At 34.3% G+C, this 24642-nt stretch overlaps 1 protein-coding gene across 1 annotated transcript in view; it reads right to left on the bottom strand.

Moving 5' to 3' along the window:
- Positions 1-24642, bottom strand: part of FAF1 (Fas associated factor 1) — a 480711-nt gene that overhangs the window by 195565 nt on the left and 260504 nt on the right. The window contains exon 8 of the mRNA XM_045064498.1: positions 17676-17762. Within this exon, the coding sequence (XP_044920433.1) occupies positions 17676-17762 (87 nt within the window). The remainder of the gene's footprint in view (positions 1-17675; positions 17763-24642) is intronic.

The raw sequence follows: 24642 nt of genomic DNA on the forward strand, positions 1-24642 counted from the left end.
CTTTTGGTACAGTGGAGAGAGATAGCCTTTAGAGTCAAACCTGGGCCAGGATCCTCTTTCTACCCAGTTCTTCTCTGTGCATTGTTGGAAGAGTTACTAAATGACTCTGAGTCTCAGTTCCTTCACATGTAAATAAGGAATAGTAACATCTACCTTTCAGGACTGATTAATGAGAATATTAGGAATAAAATATATAAAGCCCCAATAAGGTGCTTAGAACAAAGTAGGAAATGGCTATCGTTCCAGTTATTACTATTTTTGTTAATAACAAAAAGAATAATAATTATAGAGGTGAAGAGAAATGGTTATATTTCATCTAGACTTTCCTTTTTCTTTTTCTTTTTTTTTAATTTCCTAGGGGTCAAGCCACAAATGTATTCCAGTTTTAGCTGTAACATTTTTTTCTTTACTATTATTAAGTAATCTCTATGCCCAACATGGAGCTCGAACTCATAACTCTGAGATCAAGAATTGCATGTTCTACTGACTAAGGCAGCCAGGTGCCTCAGTTTTAACATATTTCATATTAAAATAACTAAACTTTAATTTCTGAAAGTTATTTGAAATGATCTTGCTGTAGTATTAGATGTCACACTGTAAAAGGCCAATTTTCATTAAATTGTTTTTGAGTTTATAGTCATCTGAAAATAGATAAACATCATGATGAAATTTTTGCTTCTGAATTCAGGGAACAAGTAATTATGTTAATAAAAAGAAACAATTCCCTAAATGTAATAGCCACTTTAAACATGGAATCTTAACATTTTTTGAAAGACTATTATGCCCTTTTCCCCAACCTACATGTCTTATTTTTCTGGTTTGTTAGCTTGTTTGTTTTGTTTTTTGTTTTAGTAATAATTATAAGCTGATATTTATCAGTTCTAAAACATGTGAGGAGGATATAGTCCTCCTTAGTGGATAACTAAATTTTAAGAGACTCCTAAGTGGATAACCACAGCACAGAAAAGCAGATCATATAATAATACAACTCTTATAAATCTTTCTTCTCTCTCTTATTTAATATATCAAAGAAGAAGACTGATTACGCTAACCGTAAAAAGGAAAAAATGCAATTAACACCATGGAGTAACACATTGCTAATAAAGGTCTACCAAATATCATTTGAAAATGTCATATTTATTTGTCACTAGTCTGAAGGTTACCTCTTTTTGTCTGAATTACAAATATTTGAATTTTATGACAGTTGAGTTTACATCTGCTCTAAATGAGACAGAAAGGTTAGAAACAAGTAACACAAATCAGATCTCCACCTTTTCAATTGCATACCTAATCCAAGATAACCAATTAGATGTTTTAGGCCAAATTTCTCTTCTGGGTCCTCATTCATATGCTATCCATATGCTTGTTCACCTAGCAAGATTCACTAGCAATTTACAAATCAGGGAAAACATCTATTCTTCTTCATCTCTTCAGATTCTCCAGTTACTTCTCTATTCAGCTCATTCTGCTTGCTTCCTGTTTAACTGTGAAATTACATTTAAATTTAAGGGGTAAGGTATATAAACAATTAACACCTTCTTTCAGATTTGCATGGTTTAATTCAGGTTAGTGTTCCTGCTTCTTCTTGGTGTTTTTGTTTGTTTTTGCCTCTTTTCAATAACATCAACTATACAGACAGTGGTTTCCAGCTCTCATGGCTTCTTATACTTAGCCATTGTTACCGGAGTTCTTACAGAATTAAGACTATTAACTCTCCTAGCTTCCAGAGTTTAGGGGGGAAAACATGGCCTCTTAGGGCATCGATATTCTTTCCAGGTAAGATTCTATTTTCTCCAGCAATTTCTTGATCTGCCCACCCCTTTCCCACACCACCATGCTCTATCATCAACGGTGTTTTCTTCTGAACTTGAAGCATTTTATCTAAGCTACTATTTATAAAACATTCATTTTAAATTATTCCACTGCTGAGAATACTGAAAAGAAATTAAAGTAACTCAAAGTATCCAAATACAGCTCTTTACCTCTAAAACAGCAAGATGTTGAGGAAATGGTTTCAAAATGAGAAAATGATACACATAAATGGAAGATAGCTTCTAAACTTTGCGATGGAACGGCTAGCATGGTTCACCAGCAATTTAGAAGTCAGATGCATTTACTTATTAAGCAAGTGCCTAACTATATAATCATTAATAACTTAAGATATCCAAATTAATGTTATAGTTGAAGAACATGTATTGGTTCTTTAAAGTTTTATTTGTAGTATCAGTCCTGTATTTTCTAACCTGTCATAATTAATTCAGTCCCCTTGCACTTCGAAATCTCCACAATAATAAGAACTTTATCAGGCTGGTGTTGGTATGAAGTGGCACAGCAAACCGAAATCCCACCGGGAGCAGTCCACAGACTTCCCTTCTAAGCAGCAGAAAGCTGTTATCATTTTCTGAATTACAGGAACTATAAAAGGACACTCTACTCAAGCTGCCGCTGAATGTCACCTGAAAAGCAATCACAAAAGGGCTCTGTCTTGGCTTATCTCTGAGCTCTGTCACTACGGCAACCAGCAGGGAATAAGTATCTGTGGGTCTATGAATTTCAGAATCCCATAAAAGCCAGGGCTAAAAAGGCATGTGCAGCCTCTCAGAGATTGACTGCATTAATACATTAGCAAATACTGTGAAACACTGGATAAATGTCAGCAATTATGGAAAAAGCGTCTAATAACGATATTCGTTGCCTGTCAAACCCCCGTGAGGTTTGATATGTAACTGCCACTCAAAGCTGTCTGTAATTTTATCTCTTTTATACATCTGAATCCACAGCATTCAAATTTGTACTTTGAAAGTAATAAACTGTAAAGCAGTTCATTCCGTGTTGATCACAACTGTCAACAAACATACAATAAAAGAACAAAAAGACTTTCATTGGCTGTGGGAACAATCAGGACCAACAATCTCTTGTAGATGTTTATCCAAAAAAACCTTTATATATTATACATGTAGAATATTAAACAATGTCATGATGTGGGCCAGCAATTGATATGACTATTGATTAAGTCACCTTGAACTCAAAAAGCTACTTATCATGCATAAATTTTCATTTTAAGCCTTCTCTTTCTGTTGGAAAATTTATAGGAATTTAGCAAACTGAACATAGTTGCAAAGAGCCCTTTTCTTTGCACATCAAAAAATGCCATGGAATCTCTGTTAGCTCCGAAACAGGTTACAATGCTATCTTCACTACCTTTCTCAAACAGAGAATTATAGGCAACTGATTATTTAAAATCCAAGAGTCTAAAAGCATGATTTAACAAGCTGGGAACATTATTCTCCAGATTCATATTGCCATTGCTCAAGAAAATGACTTATTAAGAAATCTTATCACATATGTTACAGCTGTTCAAATGCAATAGACAGCATGTTAACTTGCAAACACAAATGCCAGAGATTAAGTAGTGCACATATGTATTATAAACAACCTTTCATTTCTCAGTTATAGAATAGGGTCAAGTACAAGAGTTCCAGTAAGACCTTTCTCAATAACAGAGGAAAAGAGCTTGGTTTCTTGAAAAAGAGCAGGGAAACCTCTGAAGAAAGCAGTAAAATGTATTAAAATACTGGACTAGCAGTTATTTATTGAAATTTAGAGCCAATCACTTGAGATTTCAGAGTTACATTTAATATAAACACATGAAACACTTACTGTTATTTTATGCTGGGGCAATGCTAAGCACCTGAGACACAAAGATGAATGAGATCTGCTTCCTGCCCTCAAAGAGTTCATAGTCTTAGAGATCAAAGTGTATATAAACAAATTCATTATTAAAACTACTCTAAGAGAGGGGCGCCTGGGTGGCTCAGTGGGTTAGGCCTCTATCTTTAGCTCGGGTCATAATCTCAGGGTCTTGGGATCGAGCCCCACGTGGGGCTCTCTGCTCAGCGAGGAGCCTGCTTCCCCCCCTCTCTCTGCCTAAATCTCTGCCTACTTGTGATCTCTCTCTGTCAAATAAATAAATCAAATCTTTTAAAAAAAAAAACACTACTCTAAGGGATAGTTAGAAGGAAGAAGTGGTTTGAAGTAACACTAAGGAAAATGCATAATACCAAATGTATTCTACTGTATATACTTTCTATAAAAAATTTTTACTTATAATTTACTACTTGGCTCAAATGAGATCATGTATATGAAATAGGCTTTGTAAACTAAAAATAACTATGTAAGTGTCTCTTAACATGCTTACCTAGCACTATATTAAGCAACTGTGGGTAGCAAAAGAGTATTGCTGAACATCCCCTGCCACATTAATCATATGGCTATTATTCAAGAACACATACATATACAAACCAAAGTGCTACAGTGAAAATCAAAAATTCATTTACACTTAAAGACACATAAACACTAATCTAAAAAGGAAAATAAAGAAAAATTTTGTTTTTCTGTTTTCACCTTTTATTGAATAATTGTTACACTTCAAACCAGTGTTAGTGCAATTCTAGAGAAAATTTGGATATTTAAAAATTGAAACTATCTTGGGAAACATGGAACACAAGAAATAGCATGGTACAAGATAAGGTCCATGGCATCAGGGAGGGAGCAGATTTGGAGATGAATAATGGGTCTGCATTTTGCCTTCTCATTTATCACTTATGGTTTTAAGCCAACATATTCATCATAATCCACTATTAAAAACAGAACTTACAGGTTCCTGTGTGGCTCAGTTGGTTAAGTGACTGACTCTTGTTTTAAACATCTTAATTTAATTTTATTTTTTTCAATGTTCTAAGATTCATTGTTGAGCAACTTGATTCTTGATTTCAGCTCAGGTCATGATCTCAGGGTCATGAGATCCGAGCCCCATGTCAGGCTCTGCATTGTGTGTGAAGCCTGCTTAACATACTCTCTCTCCCTCTCCTTTGCAGTATTTCCAACTTTTCCATTATTATTATAGTTATTTTTTTAAAGATTTTATTTATTTATTTGACAGAGAGAGAAATCACAAGTAGGCAAGCAGAGAGAGAGAGAGAGGGGAAAGCAGGCTCCCTGCTGAACAGAGAGCCTGACATGGGGCTTGATCCTGGGACTCTGAGATCAAGACCCGAGCCGAAGGCAGGGACTTAACCCACTGAGCCACCCAGGTACCCCGTTATGGTTATATATGATTAGTGATTTTTGATGCTACTATTATAATTATTTTAGGGAACCATGAACCACACCCATATAAGGCAATGAACTTAACTGAGAAATGTTATGTATGTTCTGATTGCTCTACCAATGAGCTTTTCCTCATCTCTCTCCCTACCCACAGGCTTCTCTATTCTCTGAGACACAATACAGAAATTATACCAATTAATAATCCTACAATGGCCCCTGAGTGTTCAAGTGAATGGAAGAGTTGCATACTTGTCACTTTAAATTAAAAGCTATAAATGATTAAGCTTAGTGAGGAAGGCATGTTGAAAGCCAAGATAAACCAAAAACTATGCCTACTGTACCAAACAGTTAGCCAAGTTGTGAATGCAAAGGGAAAGCTCTTGAAGGAAACTAAAAGTGCTACTCCAGAGAATATATGAATGATGAGAAAGTTTGAGTGGTCTGGGTAGAAGAACAAACTAGCCACAACATTCCCTTAAGTCAAACTCTAATCCAGAGCAAGACCCTTTCTTCAATTCTGTGAAGGCTAAGAAAGGTGAGGAAGCTGCAGAAGAAAAATGAGAAGCTAGCAGAGGTGAGTTTGTTAGGGTTAAGGAAAGAGGCCATCTCCATAATATGAAATTGCAAGGTGAAGTAACAAGTGCTGATACAGAAGCTGCAGCAGTTATCTGGAAGCTCTAGCTAAGGTAATTAATGAAGGTGGCTATACCAAACAACAGATTATCAGCATAGACTAAACAGCTTTATACTGGAAGAAGATGCTATCTAAGTCTTTCATAGTTAGAGAGGAGAAATCAGTGCCCACTTTAAGGCTTCAAAGGACAGGCTGACTCTTGCAAGGAGTTAATGCAGCTGGTGACTTCAAGGTGAAGTCCATGCTCTTTTACCTTTCTGAAAATCCTAGGACCCGTAGGAATTACACTAAATCTACTCTGTCTATACTCTTCATATCAAACAACAAAGCCTAGATGAGAGCACAGCTGTTTGCAACATGGTTTACTGAATATTTTAATCCCACTGTTGAGACCTACTGTTCAGAAAAAAAAAGATTTCTTCCAAAATACTAGTGCTCGTTGACAATGTTCCTGGCTACCCAAGAGCTCTGATGAAGATGTACAATAGTAATGCTGTCTTCATGCCTGCTAACACAGCATCTATTCTGCAGCCCATGAGTCAAGAAGTCCTTTTGACTTCCAAGTTTTATCATTTAAGAAATCCATTTTGTAAGGCTATAGTTGCCACAGATAGTCATTTATCTGATGGATCTAGGCAAAACAGATCAAACAACTGGAAAGGATTCACTATTCTAGATACCATTAATAACATTCCTGATTTGTGGGAAGAAGTCAAAATATCAACATGAACAAGAGTTTGGGAAAAGCTGATTCCAAACCTCATGCCTGATTTTGAGGGGTTCAAGACTTCAGTGGGGGAAGGAACCACAGATGGGGTGGAAAGAGCAAGAGAACTAGAATTAGAAGTAGAGTCTGAGGATGTGACTGAATGGCTGCAATCTCATGATAACCTGAACAGATGAGGAGTTGCTTTTAATGGATGAATAAAGGAAATGGTCTTGAGAAGGAATCAACTCCTGGTGAAGCTGCTATGAAGACTGTTAAAATGACAACAAAAGATTTAGAATACTACATAAACTTAGCTGATAAAGCAACAGCAAAATTTGAGAAGACTGACCCCAATTTTGACAGAAGTTCTACCATAGGTAAAATGCTATCAAACAGCATCGCATGATACAGAGAAATCATTAATGAAAGGAGGAGCAAATTTGGTTTTATTGTTGTCTTAATTTAAGAAATTGCCCCAGCCACACCCAACCTTCTACAACCACCATCCTGATCAGTCAGCATCACTGAAATCAAGGCAAGACCCTCTTCTAGCAAAAAGTTTATACTTGCTAAAAGCTCAGATGGTGGTTAGCATTTTTTTTTAGCAATAAAGTATTTTTTTAAAGATTTTATTTATTTTTTTGACACAGAGAGTGATACAGCGAAGAGGGAACACAAGCAAGGGGAGTGGGAGAGGGAGAAGCAGAATTCTCGCTGAGCAGGGAGCCCGACGTGGGGCTCCATCCCAGGGCCCTGGGATCATGCCTGAGCTGAAGGCAGACACTTAATGACTGAGCCACCCAGGCACCCCAGCAATAAAGTATTTTTAAATTAAGGTATGTATATTGTAACAGTGGGATGTAAACACAACTTCCATGTACACTATGAAACACAAAAATTCATTTGACTCGTTTTATTGCTATATTTGCTTTAATGCAGTGGTTTAGAACCAAACCTATGACATCTCCAAGGTATAACTTATTTCTTTATGCAGTAATTTGTAGTTTTCAGTGTACAAATCTTGCATATATTTTGTTAGATTTATCCTTAAGTATTTCATGTTTTTGGGTAGAATCATGAGTGGTATGTATAATACTTCAAAAACTCCATCTTCAATGTTCTCTTTGGTGTCGTGCAAGTTTTTTTGTTTGTTTGTTTTGTTTTCTTTTTTTGTATATTAATCTTGTAGGCTCTGCCCTGGTTAATTTCACTTGTCACTTTTAGTAGCTTTTTTTGTTGATTATATTGGACATACAAAGAAACAAACTACTAAACACTCTGTAAAAGAATAATGATAACTTACATAAATTATAAAATACATAAATTACAAAATATGCAATTTAATTTTGTTTTGGTCAGATATAACACACTTGATTGTAGTCCTCTAAAATTCATTAAGACCTCACTTATGGTCCAGGCTATGGTCTATGCTGGTGAACATACCATGTACACTTGAAAAGACTGTGTACTCTGCTACTGTTTAGTAAAGTGTCTATAAATTTCAATCAGGTCAACTTGGTTAAGAGTTTGCTCAAATCTTCTATACCCTTATTTGTCATTTTCCTATAATTGCTGAGGTAGGAATGTGAAATCTCTAGGTATAATTGTGAGCTTGTCTATTCTTTTGGTCCTGTTAGTTTTTATGTATTTTGAAACTGTTACTAGGTGCATACACATTCAAGACTGTTATATCTTCTTGAACTGTCTTTTCATTCATTACAAAATGACTCTTTTTAGTCCTGGTAATATTTTATCTGTACTCTGATGTTAAGATAGTCATTATAGCTTTCTTATGTTTAGTGTTTGTAAATATTTCCCCATTTCATTTATGTCTAACTTTTTACTGTTATTATATTTAAAGTATGTTTCTTACAGGCAGCATATAGTTGAGTCTTGGTTTTAAAAATTCATTTTAACAATCTTCGCCCTTTAATGTATAGGCCGTTTATATTTATTAAAATTATAATGTGGCTGGATTTAAATCTTTCACCTTGCTATTTGTTTTGCACATATCCCATTTTTCCTTTTTCCTGCCTTATTCTGGATAATTTTTTTTAAATTAACTATATTTTGTCTTTTTTTTAGTGGTTGCTCTAAGGTTTACAATATACATCTTTAATATATAATTGACTTAATATTAAATATTAAGTTTAAATATTAATATCAAATATTAAATATTAAGTTTAAATATTAATATTAAATATTAAAGATTTAACTTATAATATAATTAAATATAATATATTTAATATATAATAGATATATAGACTATCTTCAATTAATATTATATCACTTCATGTATAAGAAGGAACCCAACTATAAATCTATTTTGTTTTTCATGCTATTGTTGTCATTTATTTTATTTCTATACATGTCCAAAAGTCAGTATTAGTTATTTTTTCTTTAAATAGTTATCTTTTGGGCGCTTGGGTGGCTCAGTGGGTTAAGCCACTGCCTTCGGCTCAGGTCACGATCTCAGGGTCCTGGGATCAAGTCCCATATCGGGCTCTCTGCTCAGCAGGGAGCCTGCTTCCCTCTCTCTCTCTCTGCCTGCCTCTCTCTCCATCTACTTGTGATCTCTCTCTGTCAAATGAATAAATAAAATCTTTAAAAAAAAATTAAAAATAAAAAATAAATAGTTATCTTTTAAAGAAACTAAAAACAGAAGGAAAAATGTCTTTTATATTTAACCACATTTTCCCATTACTAGCACACTTCACTTCTGTACAGATCAAAGTTTATTCTGGTGCCATTCTCTTGCTAAAGAACTTCTTCTTCTTCTTCTTTTAAAGATTTTATTTATTTATTTGATAGACAGAGACCACAAGAGAGCAGAGAGGCAGGCAGAGACAGAGAGAGGGGGAATCATGGGATTCCCTGGGATCATGACCTGAGCCGAAGGCAGAGGCTTTTTAACCCACTGAGCCGCCCAGGTGCCCCAAGAACTTCTTTTAATATTTCTTATAGTGCAGGTTTGCTGACTCCAAATTCTCTCAGTTTTTGTTTAAGAACGTATTTTTCCCTCAGTTTTAAAAGATTATTTTCACCTTCTACAGAATTCTAAGTTGTCCTTTTTTTTTTTTTTAATTTTTAGTACTTTGAAAATGTCATTCCATTGCTTTTTTAGCTTGCATTTTTTCTGATAAGAAATCTAACATCTATATTCGTTCCCTTGTGTAATCTGTGTTTTTTTTTTTTCGTTCTCCTTGAAATTTCTTTCTCATTATCACTTGTTTTCAGCAATTTGACAATGATACTCCTTACTGTAGAAATCTTTGTGTTTATCTTTCATGGAGTTCACTGAGCTTTTTGGAGCTATAAGTTTTATAGTTTTCATCAACTATGGAAAAACTTTAGAGATTATTTCTTCAAATATTTTTTGTCTTGACCTCCTTCCCCAATCTTTTCTTTCCCTTGAGGATTCCAACTGCCTGTTTGTTAGACTGCTTGATTTTTGCCCTAGAGGTCACTGATACTTTGTTCATTTATTCTTGTCTTTTTTTTCTCTCTGTCCTTCAATTTAGATAGATTCTTATGTTATATATTCAAGTTCGCTGGTCTTTTCTTCGGCAGTTTCTAATCTGTTATTAAGCCATCCAGTGAAACTGTCATTTCAGATATATTATCTCTAGAATGGTATATTATTCCATCTTATATATTCTATTCTCCCTTCAGTAAGTTCATGTTTTTAAAACCTTGAGCATATTCATAATACTTTTAATAGCTGAGGTCCCAATGTACTAATTCATTATCTAAGTCACTTCCATTTCTTTTAACTAATTTCTCTCCTGATTGTGGGCTAGGTTTCCCTGCTGTTCATATGTATAGTAACTTTTGACTGGATGCTGGGACTCTGTTTCTTAGAAGCAATTTGCTAATTTATTAATCAACGTGTTCCTTTTGAAGGTTGCTTTGTAAGCAGGTAAAATGGCAGTCCTAGAAGAGTCTTCACCCCAGAAGTTGTTTATTCATTCCATTAAGGTGTGACTCTTCTGGAGGGTATCTCCTGAATGCCCCAGGTAGTCAATGAGGTGTTTCTACTATGGCTGGTGGGAACTCAGATTTTTCTCAGTTCCACGAGAGTTCAGAATTGTTTGCCTTATAGCTTTCAGTTAATTGTTCTTTTTCCTCGCAGTCTTTCATTATCCAGTAACTCAGTAAAATAGCAAGTTCTGCTTTCATTTCTTTTCCCTATTTTGGGATCCAGAAATTAACTACAGGCAGAATGTAAGACCACCATGGGGCTCATGTGTTTCCTTCTTCAGAGTCCTGCATTACCTATTGTCTAATATCTGAAAATAGTTATATACCATATATTTTAACCAGTCTTCTGGTTGTTTATAGAAAGAAGAACATTTTCATAGCAGTTACTTTTTCATAGGAAGAACCAGGAGTCTACATGTTTGGGATTTTAATAAACTGAAATCAAGATTCACAGCATCAGATCATAGTGCTTGTAAATTTCCTGTTGGGGAATGCCTTGCTTCCATGTGTTTGCCCTCATATTTACTGGGTAAATATGTCCCTTGAATGTTTCATCCATCTTCCCGAATTTCTCACTCTCTGTTCAGGGTATAGTCCATTTCACAACTTTTCATTGCTTTTAAAATCAAACTTTCTTCTGCTTTTAAAGCTGTTCTTTCTGGCTGTTTAGTCTTTGCCTGTGTTATTTGTAAAAGACTCTATATGTTGACAAGGGCAATGAATGCTCTGAAGCTATGGAGTTTCACCACCATCAGAAGCAACATTATCTATAATCTTGCCAAATAAAGAAAGAGCCAGTGAAGACATTCAAAGACTGCCTAAATTTGTCTGACCTAAGCCAGGCCAACAGAGTAATTTAAATAGCATAAAATGGCTCTGAAGCTACCCAAAGAATGCTTCTGATTCTGCATGTGTATGTGATATAAAGAAGGTGCTTACCCAAGGGAAAAGGCGCTAATGTTTGTTGAATGCCTACTAAATGCCAGACATTACACAAGGGGTTGGCAAACTTATTCTGTAAAGGTCCAAACAGTAGATAGTTTAGGCTTTGTGGGCAGGTGGTTTTGTTATAACCACACACCCCTACCATCAGTTATAGTGTAAAAGAAGCTGTATACAATACATATACAAGTGAGTGTGACTGTGTTCCAGTATAACATTATTTACAAAAATAGATGTTGAATAGATTTGGGCTGACAGTTGTAATTGCCAAAACCTGCATATTATGTGCTTTACCTATTAGGTAAAACCAACTGAAATCATTAATATTCAACTATTTCATTCTTTAAAAGTGGCAATTTCATGTTTCAACCTGTTATGTTAATCCATTTAATCTTCACAATAGACTTTCAAGGGTATCAAGAGCATCCTCATTTTGCAGATGATGAAACCAAAATTCATACCTTAAGTAAACTACCCAAATAAGAGCAATATTGTGATTCAATGAACTTGGATTACCCTGCTCTGACACACAGACATGCATATGTTGGTATGAAACAACTTGGTGTCACCTTGTCCCCTCCAATTATGTTTTTCTATTTGCCACTAAAGAAACATTGAGGTTAAAAAAAAAAAAAAAGATTTTTTATTTATTTTATTTGACAGAGAGATCACAAGTAGGCTGAGAAGGGGAAGCAGGTTCCCTGCTGAGCAGAAAGCCTGATGGGGGGCTCTATCCCAGGACGCTGAGACCACTACGTGAGCCGAAGGCAGAGGCTTAACCCACTGAGCCACTTGGGCACCCCGAAACATTGAGTTTTGATAATTTAATTTTTATTAGAAAGAAAATAAACCCGATTCTCAGTTTTTCAAGTTACTATACTCATACAAATTCACTGTTTAGTTGTTTATTATCACAGATGTCAACTTAGTGGAGCTCTGAACAATTCAAATGACTGAATGTACTCTATGTTTGATCCTTATAAAGCATAGAAAGATCAAGACAACTGTTCTTACTCTCAATTTTTAGAATTTATAAAAGAGAAATACAAGAATACAAATTAAAATACAATCAAATATCCCCTTCTCTGGGAAGTCCTTTTTTTCACTACCCCCATCTGTCAGCAAAACTGGTTGCTTCCTCTTCAATGATCCCTCTGCATTTACATAAACTTCAGTTGTCATTGCTTATACATCTGTCTCACACTATATTTTGCAGTCCCTGAGGAAGGGACCTGAACAACAGGACCTTATTCTTGCAACTTTCAGGGCCAGCATGTTTACTGGCCTATAAAGTTGTTCTACAAATGTCAAGTGAATAAACAGATAGATAAAAAACAAACAAACAAACAGTAACAGCCAAAGGTTAACTATGTTAGATATTATCTTGTATTGACTACTTTAATCTTCAAAATAAACTTAAAGGAGTAACTATATTTGTAACTACTGACTCTTTCCGTCTTCACAATACCTCTAGGAGTAATTATCTCTCTTCTACAGTTATAGAGACTGACACCAAGAGACGTTAATTGTTTGTGGTTATTCAGATGGTAAATAATAGAACCAGGTGAGAGGAATAAAGGAAGCAAAGAACCAAAGAAGGAAAAATTAAAATAATTTAAATAGAAGAACAGAAGGGCTTCTGGGTGGCTCAGTCAGTTAAGCATCCCCCTCTTGGTTTCTGCTCAGGTCATTCACGTGTTGCACGTGTTGTGGGGTTGAGCCCTTGTCAGTCTCCATGCTTGGCAAGGAGTTTGCTTGAAGGTTCTCTCCCTCTGTCCCTCTCTCACATGGATGCATGCACTCTCAAATAAATGAATAAATCTTTTTTAAAAAATAGAAGAAAGACTTTTAAAAAAAATAGAAGAAAGAAATATAAAACTTATTTCTAAGAGGGTTGGAGAATGTGGCTTGGGAAGAGGCATATAGGCAGTTTCTTAAAGAAAAGTTTGAAGGAAAGAAATTATTGCTCCAGGTATTCCAGACAGAAGGAATAGTATGATTAACTGACACAGAGTAGGACAGAGTATCACATATATTTCAAGAATAGAAAAATGAGTAGTTAGCTAAAGCTGAGAAATATGTTATCATATTCAATCATTGAGAAATATTTACTGAGCATTTATTCTGGGCCTATATGGGAAAATAAACCTGGAAGAGAAATTTCAGATCCAAGAATGAAGGGTTCTGAGTGCCAGCATAAAAATCTGTACATAAATCAACAAATATTGGGCTCCCATTGAAGACAAATAAGTAAGGCTGAATGTGATTCATTCTGGACTTCAGAAATGTTAACCTTGCAACAATGGATGGAATGACTATAGTGGAAGCTTATGAGTTTACTTAGTAGGTAATTATAGTGTAATAAGTATGTGGTAACTGTGAGAGTCTATTCAGAGAGCAGCTCCCGTAAAGTGGAGGGCAGGGATCCAGTGGCAAGGGAATGTCCATAATTTGACACCTGTCAAACCCAGTGCATCAGGGAGGTTACAGAAGAAAATGGTTTCCGTCACAAGGATCAAAGTAGATAAAATACTCACATTCACAAATTCTTTTTATTTAAAACTACGAAAAAGAAAGAGGGATATGTGTGTGGGTTTTGTTTTATTTTTATTTTACAGAAGAACCATGTGGGATGATTCTGCCTATAAATGATCTCAATTTCAATGCGAAAATATTTAATATGCAACTTTCTGATTCCTAACACATGCGTAAAGAATTTCTCAATAGGCACCCGGTGGCTCAGTTTGTTGAGTGTCTAGCCCTTGATTTCAGCTCAGGTCATGATCTCAAGGTCCTGGGATGGAGCCCTGTGTCAGCCTCCATGCTCAGTGGGGAGTCTGCTTAAAGATTCTCTCTCCCTCTCCCTCCATCCCTCCCCCACCTCAAATAAATAAATCTTTAAAAAATAAAATTCCTAATTTCTAAAATTCTGAGTTAACATTCCTTTAGCCAATGATGGACCCACAGAAGCCCATTAGTAAACTCAAAAGAAAAAAATAGTACACAATAAAAAAGGATTAAACCTGAAGGATTAAATTGTGTTTGCAGCCATTGCTGCACCACCTCTAGCTCACCCAGCTCTAGCTGAAGGAGAAGGGGGGTAAGTAAGGAGGTCTCTATTCCATGGCTCCTACAAAGTGGACTGGAAATCCACTGGTGGTAAAGCACTGAGGAAACAACGGATACAAAACCCACTCGCAAGGACGCACCCTCTCCTAGAAGGGGGAGCAAACCTAATCATTACAGGCCTGGTATTATGGCACTCTGTGAAATTAGGTGTTATCAGCGAACTTCTGATTCATAAACTTCCCTTCCAGGAGCTGGTACAAGAAATTACTCAGGACTTCATAACAGATTTGTGCTTCTAGAGTGCAGCTATTGGTGTTTTGCAGGAGGCAAGTGAGGCCTATCTGGTGGGCCTTTTTGAAGACACCGACATATGTACTATCCATGCCAAATGGGTAACAATTATGCCAAAAGACATCTAGCTAGCATGCCACACACGAGGAGAATGTGCTTAAGAACCTACTATGATGGAAAGCATTTCATTCTTTAAAAAAAAAAAAAAAAATTCTCTTCTTCCTGTTATTGGTAGTTCTGAATGTTAGATATTTTTTTCCATGGGATCAAAAGATACCTCGGTATATGACTGAAAGTGGGAAAACAGAAGACAAAAATCAGGTACTGGCAATTTTTCCATTTTCATTTGTGTGTGAATTTATTTTTTATTTTTTCAGTGTTCTAAGATTCATTGTTTGTGTGTGTGAATTTTTAATATAAATGGAGGGATGTAAACCATTAAAGCAAGTCAAATATTTCAGTGAACAAGTTTCAGCAGTTCAACTTTATCACATTTATAAATAAAACCACTAAATATTTTGCACAATGCCAGCATTTGGATTTTTTAAAAAATGAGTGAATTTTCTTATGATGGCAACTAAATGGTGTTCGTAGCATTTTTATCATACAGTGGATTCCATTCATTCACTATACTTTTCTGAGGTGTCCTACAGGCAAGTATATGTTTTAATATGGTCACTCTTCTGTGCTGTTCCTGTAAGTTTTCTATTAAAATATATTAAACTATAAAAAATTTTTAATTGAAAAAAGGCAGGATTTTTCTTACTTTGTGTAAGCACTATTAAAATTAGAATTTTAAAAACTACTTATATTCAAATTGTCTGCATTATAATAAGTAAGAAGTCTAGACATAATTCAGAGTGTTAAAATTATTTCTACTCTCTGGAAACCAAGAGCGTCCTTGTTAAAGTGTAAAATGAGATTTCGCCTACTTGCAACTCCTTGTTCTCACAGCTGAACTGTCACAGCATGAAAACATTCCCCTACTGGTGCAGCTTTAGATACCTATTTCCCTGGTGAAAGAGTGCAAAAGGAACTGAAAGAGTTATTGACAATTCATACAGTATCCCATACCCCATTAAAGTACAGCTACAAGCAAAGAAAATATTTTAACTCTGAAGGGAGATGGGACAACAATGTTTTAAATGACTGTTGACTTCACTGAGTAGCATTGAAAATGTCAAAAGAGTGTAGTCTATCATGTTGGTAAGAGACTCAAGATTATACAAGAATCTAATTATAAGAAGTCTACTTCTTTGCCCTGTTTGCTAAGTCAAAGGTTAATGAGAAGTACGCTAAAGAAAACATCTCCTGTGTTATTGCAAAAAATTTCTCATACAACATAAAAATGTAAATGAAAAAGTATTTTAATCTTAGTTCTCTCCATTAACTTTTTAAAAAATAGCTTTTGAGGTATAATTTACATACCATAAAATTTCTCATTTTCAAGTGTTCAACTCAATGATTTTTAGTAAATTTACAGAGTTGTGCAACCTTGCCACAATCTAATTTTAGAATACTTGCATCATCTCAAATCCATTAACTTCTTGATCTATGATGTTTCCATAAATTCATGGAAGCCACTGGTATCTAAAGTTACTATATATTCAAAGCCACACAAATATCCGCAATTGAGCAGGGAAAGTGTAAACTAACCTCACTTTTAATGACCTTTATAATCAATCCTCTACTCTGGCACTGGGAAGAAAATGTTCAGGTGCTTTCTCTGAAAGTTAAACCATTCTAAGTATTAAGTTATGGCACACTGTCTTGGAAAGAAATTAATTATATTTTTGTTGGTAACACATTTCAGGCTGTTTACACAGCTGACATTTCTCAGCTGTACCCAATTCATGCCCTAAGCTGTGAGGACGATCTTGTTTTGTAGCAGATGCCTCCACTTGAGTGATTTAAATAAGTAAAAAAACACCATCGCCTGCAACAATATAGATTAAAAGCACCAGCTTTATGAGTTTTTATAATCCTAATGAAAGAAAGGTTTCATGACATTTCTTTGGCTGGGATCTTCTTAGAAGACTACAGTTATAAGCCATTTTTGCCAAAACCAAAGTACTGGAGCTAGCGGATCTGCTATTGCACCAGTTAAAAGCAGTCTGGCCCCAAACATCTTTGTTGTATCAAATCATGCAGCTCAAGGCAACATTCTGCCAATGTGGCAACATTTGCTCTAGGGAGGTGTGGGCAGGCATCACTTCACAGGTTCTGGGACAAGGTGCAAATATGAATAATGAGGCAAAAAGAATCAAGTCTCTTAATGGAGATTCCCTCTTGTGTAAGCTGTGACTTAGAGACAACATCAGGTAGTATTACAGTCTTGAAAACGGTAAGTTTAAGCTGAGACAGGAAGTGTTTCAAAATTTACAATAGGATAATCATCATAAATAGATATAGTAACAGGTAAAAATGGCAGACTAAATGTTTTCCTCTAGCTTATTATGGCAGTGAAAATTATGGGTAGTTTAAGAAAAAAGGGCCATTAATATTACTATAAAAATTAGCTTTTTTAAAAAGTACCAACCTACTATGGGAAATGTAGTTTTAAAATTAAAATAAAATATACTGGTAAGGTTGATTTTGAGAAATCTGTAATTTAGGAAGAAAAATTTGTGCTTAGGATATTTCATTAGGAACGTCTAAATATATTCTTTTCATTAAGGAAAAAATTAAATCAAGTAGCATCAAATTCCTGATATTGACACTATAATATTACCAAGAGAATGTTGATATACTTGGTTTATGATATCTGTCCTGCAAGTGAACTCAAATGATCACAACTCCTTATTTTGACATTATTTGATATATAAAGTTCTTTCAATGGAACATTCAAAGCATTTGATTCTGCTTATTATCACAACCAATTAGACTGAAAGTGGCAAGAGAGAACAGAATAAAAAAACTGATAACTCAACTGTCACTTACCGAGTCATCTGTGGCAGAAGTTGGCCAGCCCTCCCATAATTGATGGCGAACAGGAATACTCGTAAGGTCATACACATTTCTCTTTACCTATGCAAAGAAAAAGATAGCACAATTAAAATAAGGTTTTCCCGCGACTTATGATCATTGGCACTTATGTGATATTCATGTACTTCCTTTTCTCTTCTGGATTTGAAACAAAAATTTGAAACTAGGAAAAGAAAAGTCAAAAATTCTGTAAAAAAATTTAAATCAAATTTAAAAGCAGATTCTCAATGAAAACTGGGTGAAATAAAGATTTAATAAACACCTCCCTCTGCCTATTGTTTTTATATTCCTGGATGACTTCAAATTTCTTTTTAGTCAGGAAACTTTAGGTACACAGTTCATCTATGGTGGACTATAATTTTAAATGTTAATAATGTATCACATCTTTAAATGACTCACCATATACAATAAACAAAAGATACACTTCAAGTTTCTCTGTAGGTTTTGTTGTTTTTTGTGTTTTATTTTTTGGAGAGGGCAGGAGGAAAAACCTCAAGTTATCGTTATTGTTTGGTGTATGTTTCAAAAATACAAAAACTTAATAAAGCAGCACAGATTCTTTGGTATCACCCCAAATTAAAAACTATTTCAACAGAATATTTATTAACTGAGAGCCATCCATTAATATACTATTTAGGCTCTTCCTGAAAATAGGTAATGATACATTTTAAATATGGTTAAAGATGAAAAACTACTTTCCTCAACAAGCAACATTATACCTTTCATTTTAAAAAGGACAGGAGATAAGTAATTTCTCCAAATAAAGTGGTTAAACTCTATGTTACCCAGTAATTAAGAGGTGTCATATCTGTCTTCAGCTTTACTTACAAATAGGATACAGAAATTCTATTTCATTCTGAATGTATTTAATTTAAAAAAATAAACAAGACCTAAGAATAGAGAGATCACCTATCTTAACTAACTCTTCAAATTAGGTAAAGGGATACCTGACTGCAACAAGTAAAGCTAGTATTGAAATGTTGCACATAACCTGTTCTGTGATGCTGCTTCAATATGGAAAACAAGCAGTATTCATTCATGTTTTAAAAATGCAGAAGCCTAAAGTATCATGTTGTCCCATTACAGCATCTTGTATCACATTACTGTTTATTATACATACACACATCTAAGTTATCATTCCAGTGAAATAGAGATATATATTCACTGAGGAAAAGAAAAACAAAACAAAACAAAACATGGAACTCAATCTATTTTTATCTCTAATGTACACCTGTGAAAAAAGACTAAGTAAGTGAGAACTGAGGAGCTTGGGGGCATGGCTTGATCCCCACTCAATTCAAACAAACAGCTTTTCTTCAGAGGTTCTTAGCAATGGCCAGTCTACCATGCAGTATTTTGTTTATGGTCAGTTGCATTAAGTTTGGAAATTTTCACTAGTTATTATCAACCCGACAATTCAACCAAATGCAACTAGGCAAACTTCTGACCACTTTCACTAGCCAAGACTATTTTGTCATGCTTAAACATTAGTGCTCTTAAGAAGGGTGTTCCATAAACCCAAAACATTATATTAATGAAAGAAAGGGAAAGGACGGAAAAGGGATTATGAGGAGACTTTAGGCCTCAACATAAAAAAAAAAAAAAAAAAATTCCTTTCTTAAAAGTTATTTTTGAATTCTGTTGTCTAGATAAGCTTCCTCAGCTATTTGGGGAAGGGGGATAGAAAAAGACAAGGCAAATATTTACCTCTGTTGGAAAGGTGGGAAGCCTACCCCAGCACTGAAGAGTATACACAAATACTATGGGTTGAATATATAAACAAATAACTCTGGAATGGGATTCTTTAAATTCCACCTTAATTCCAAAACACAACAATATGGTATTATGAAATAAACAGTATTTTTTCTTCTTCCATTAACTCATCTGTAACCACACTGAATTGAATAACATTCCTTTGCTATTCTAAGCCTGAAAAGCATGTTCTGGCTATAGTGTTATGTTGGTATAAAGCACAACGCCAGACTGATGTGCTGAACAAAAGTGATCAAAGTTAGAGTAATGTTAGCCATTGCACAAGTATTTGGCTTCATTGTTCTTCCCAGAATGACATCTGTTAAGCAACTTGTCATAGAATAAACTGGTTAATGCGGACAGAACTTGGCTGAGACAGTACAACGTAAAGCATTTTAGGGAAAGCATATTAGGCTAATGTTTGATTGTTCCAATGGAAAAACTAAATTGGCTGAGTTTCTGAGATTAAATGAAAAGAATCATGTGTTAAACAACAATCACTCAACAACAATTTAAGTGAAAACAAACTAGTCTTTCAAAAATAATTCCCTATTCTATCAATGTTGTAACCATTGGCAGATTTTACCATTATATGAAAGAAAGGTAAATGATAATGATAGCAAAAGTACAAAATGAGAGATGGTTTAACTAATGGAGATATTCAAATTCCATTATCTTCATTGATGTTTTTACTTAATTAAAAATTTATGTCACAATCTTGTAGAGAAAGAAAAAAATCCTAAATGTACACAAAAGTAAAAATGATTCTTCTAAAAAATCAGTATTCTAGGAAACCTGAATAACAAAATACAGCTGTGTATAAAATGATGCAGATGAGTTTAAGGTCACCAGGAATCAAATGAAGAACACAAGTTCTCTCAGGGAGGGAAGAAGGGTGGAGAAACAGAGAAGGAGAGTGAGAGGCTGGGGGGAGAAAGGCAGGGCTAAAGGGAAGGGAGACAGGGGACGGGGAGGAAGAGAAATAAACTGAGAGACTGATTTGAGAGATCTGACAGCACTTGAGAGAGGCAGAAAGAACACATACACACACACATACAAGCTGGGATGCTGTAGCAGGCATACCCAGCTGCCATTATTGTGCTACTTCTGATGGAGTCCCATCTTTAGAGATTTGTGTTAAATTTCAGTTAAGGACAAGTGGCACTTCACACGGTAACATTTCCTAAGGGCCTTTTTGTCTTACACATTTTCTTTGATCAGCATTGGCTCAATAACATGCTGAACCTTCATAATCTTTTCAATTCTGGTTATGCATTAAGCTCTAAATCTATGAGATTTCAGTCTGCTAAACTATGCAAATGTTTCAATTAGTTCTCAAGAAATTTAATAAATGCTTTGATTACCAGCTGAACATAAAGTTATGTTGCAAAGTATACTCTATATGGATCAAGTATTCTAGACTGACAACACACTTTTCAGTTTGTTTCCAATATTTTCTAAAAGGACAGTTTCATCTCTTCCCATTGCTTCAGATAAGACAATTGTTTGTGACCAAGAAAAAAAAATTAAATCAACCTGAAATAGTATAGAATTAATATAGTACTGATTTATTTGCTTTTCATAATAAACATCTATTTATTATACTATAATTAATGTATAAAACTAAGCAATGCTCTTTACTTCAAACTTCATATTCCCTCATGTGCAATTTTCAGTGATAAATATAGCACTGTGGAAAAGATCATTTTTATTATGACATGGGCAATATAAAATTATGTAAGATCTTCATCTCCTACAGTTTTCTTTTGAGTTCCATGAATTTCCAAATTATTTTATTTTTTAGTTATCAGAATTTCTTAGAAAAAAATTCTTAGGAAGTTACTCTGCTAAAGGCGAAGTTTTAAGGCTCAGATTAGCGTCAAATGAGTTGTTTGTAGCTATTCAAACTGAAATATAAAAAACTTAATAGAAACTTGTCTGCCTTAATAAAATCATTCCTTGTGTGTTAAACGTTGATCAAACTACTGAAAAACATTTCAGGGAATCTTAAATGTCATTTCGGTATTATCCTAAGAGAAAGCAGATTCTGAGAGTAGGAAGCAGATTCTGATAGTAGAAAAGGCACAAAGTTTGAGGTATTATGGCATAATGAGAGGAAAGAACTAGATTGATAATCCTAATTTTGCCCAGCAGTTATTGTGGGCAAGTTGGTGAAATCTCTCTGAGACTTAGTTTACTCAATATTAGAAGAGAATAAAACAAGATCACTTCTGATTTTCAAAATTTTAAAATTTTATGACAATATTGGGAATTAATCTTAGGAACAGGAGAAGAAGAGGTAACTACATGTAAGACAAGCAAGTAATGTGGAAAAGTTTAAAATGAAAATGGAAGAAAAATAGTAAAGAGTTAATACATCAAAAAGGAAAACTGCAAATAATTTCAGGTAAGAAATATAGATTTATAATAAGTATTTATGTGAATTTTTTCTTAGATGAGGAAATTCTTAGCTTCTGCTATTTATTATATTAAAAGTCTACATTTATTAAAAGGCTAAATAACAGTTTCCACTTACGAAATCTCATTTAAAAATAAAGCCAGTCATGTTGGTTTCCCAAATAACTATTCCATCAACCAAATGTTATCAGTGAGGTTACGGTTTTGCCCGAATACTACTAGCTAAGTGTTAAAATTGTAAAGTTCCATTAATTTATGTCAACAGCTTTAAAATTTTGAAATGTGGCTCAGGATTCATCACATAACAAACATTTTAATACAGCAAAAAAAGAAACAAAATGCTTAATTGCCATGGGATTAGAACAGCTATAAATTTATGAGCATTCTAGTTCCTAATTTTTCTGAATTAAGAATACTATGACAAATTACAACTCTTACCAAAGAGCACCCAGAAACAGACAACTATCTTATTCTCTTATCAATCTCAGAAGAAAAAGCCTTTGGTTCTATTAGAACCTGAACTTATCCAAATTTTAATTCCATCAAACTTTGAACTCCAAGTTCTTCACACTATCAAAAGATGCTCTGGTTAGGAGTTTGCTAAATAGTAACTGCACTAAACAAATAAGTATTTGTGTGTGGGTGTTTAAATCAAAATAAGGCATACAGACTAGGCTTCCTTCCAGTTTCCTAGCAATCTTTGGTGCTCTGAAAGGCTTATAGTTAAGAAACCAATCATTCCTGATCCAGACTGGGTTTTGAACACATACTTCGTATCTAAGGATTTTTCTTTTTCTTCTTTTTTTTGAACATATTATATACTCATCACTGCAGTTGCAGATGGATTTGTTTTACTAAGATGCAAGTTAAAAGCCTCCTAAAAATCCTTCCTGAACAAAAACACTTGAAACCGGATGGTGCAAAGGGAATGAGAAGGTGGCATCAGTAATCAAATGTTAATTAGCAAGCTTTTTTTCCCCTTCCCTCAGGGCTGGCCTGTGTTGGAGAATTCAAATCAGAAATCAATGCTCCAAGTGTTTAACTATTACTTCTTCTCATTAACCATTTAAAAGACTCAGCAATTCTCTCCTCATAAACACAGTAACTCGAGACATTTCTTTTTCTCAAATACCATCTTTCCAGAAAACAATGAAGATGTTGTTTGAAGAAAACTATAAAATTGAAGCTGCTTTCAATCAGGCTTTGAAATGACTGTATTCTGCACTTTAAAACATCTTTTGGCTCTAACTGAATTCTTCATTCCAACAACTGTAACTAAGTTTTGTTTTGTATACCATACTTAAAAAACTTACTCTACCTCTCACTTGTCAGCAAAGAAGTTTGACAATTAACATTTTAAGAGATTACTGGGAATGATGACAATAAAGCTAATCAAATATGGAAATACATTTGAATGCATATACTTGGAAACGAATTTTAACCACCCCGAAAAACTACCAAGGATAAGATTTAACATTTTCATTAGAAACATGGTTATATTCATAACTGCCTATCCTAAAATGTTGGTGTGGGTGAAAACGATAAAAAAAAAATTGCAAAGTTAGATCATATAAAATATGACTGAAGTGATCATTAAATTAAAATAGATTTGTATCTTTAGCTAAAGGTTAAGCCTGGATTTTAAAAGAGAATTCCTACAATGCTAAGAAAATGCTTGTAGATGAGCAAAGCTGAGAATATTCCACAAATAGTAAAGATACTAAATTTTAAGAGCTCTCTGGGAAAAAAGGGTTTTGAGAAACTATGAAATTGCGAAGGTGAAACCATAAACAACAACAATAAATAGAACAATTATTTTTCTACAACTGTGGTTCTCAAAGTGTGGTACCTGGAGAAAAATATTAATATCACTTGAAAACTAGAAATGAAAATTTGGGGGACCTGTCCCAGGCCTAGTGTGTTGGAAAGTCTGGGGCCTAGCAATCTGTGTTTTAATGAGCCCTCTAAATAATTCTTACTAAGCCAAAGTTTAAGAAGCACTGTTTTAGGATGTGTGAATCATAGGCTTTCCCAGGTAACCATGCCTCTCTAGTATACTCATTCTAAAGGTCTTTGAATTTATGCCTAATGCAGGCATCCTTTCTGAGAATAAATATGATTAATAATGATTTGTTATAGAAATTCTAGACATGCTATTTTATTTGAATGATAAAGCAATTTTGTTAGTTTAAGAAATTAATGAGACACTCCACTATCTCTTTACATAGACTTTATAGCACTGAAATAATTGAGAAATAATAATCTTCATCATTGGAAAAATCTGTGTTATTCTTCTATTTTTCTGCCTTACCTTAAATGTGATTGCTTTCTGGGTATAATATATATTTGGACAATACAGTAAAACTGCAAATCTATAATAAATGATATATTGGTCATAATAAATAAATAATAAATAAGTAAACTTGGAAAACACCTCTACACATCAGCTAAATTGAAGAAATGTTCCTAAATGTCAGAGAACCATGTTTGAAGCAATTGAAAAGGTAACCAGTTTTTTTGTTGTTGTTTTTCGTCACTCTTAAGCTAGCTGAAACAAGACCCAAAGGAAAAATAGCAGGAGGTTAACCTCATATCAGTCAATCAAGACCTTGTCCTAGACAGTAAGAGAGCAAAGTTTTTTGAACTATTTAATGTTCTAATAGATACAAATGTTTTTTAATGCCTACAATAAATATACCAGTCACTCAGAAAATGCTCTTAAAATTTCCTCCTTTTAAAATAAAGTAAATCA

The sequence above is a fragment of the Mustela putorius genome, unplaced genomic scaffold (genome assembly GCF_011764305.1).
Source record: "Mustela putorius furo isolate JIRA1106 unplaced genomic scaffold, ASM1176430v1.1 tig00003853_pilon_pilon_pilon, whole genome shotgun sequence".
Classification (NCBI taxonomy): Eukaryota; Metazoa; Chordata; class Mammalia; order Carnivora; family Mustelidae; genus Mustela; species Mustela putorius.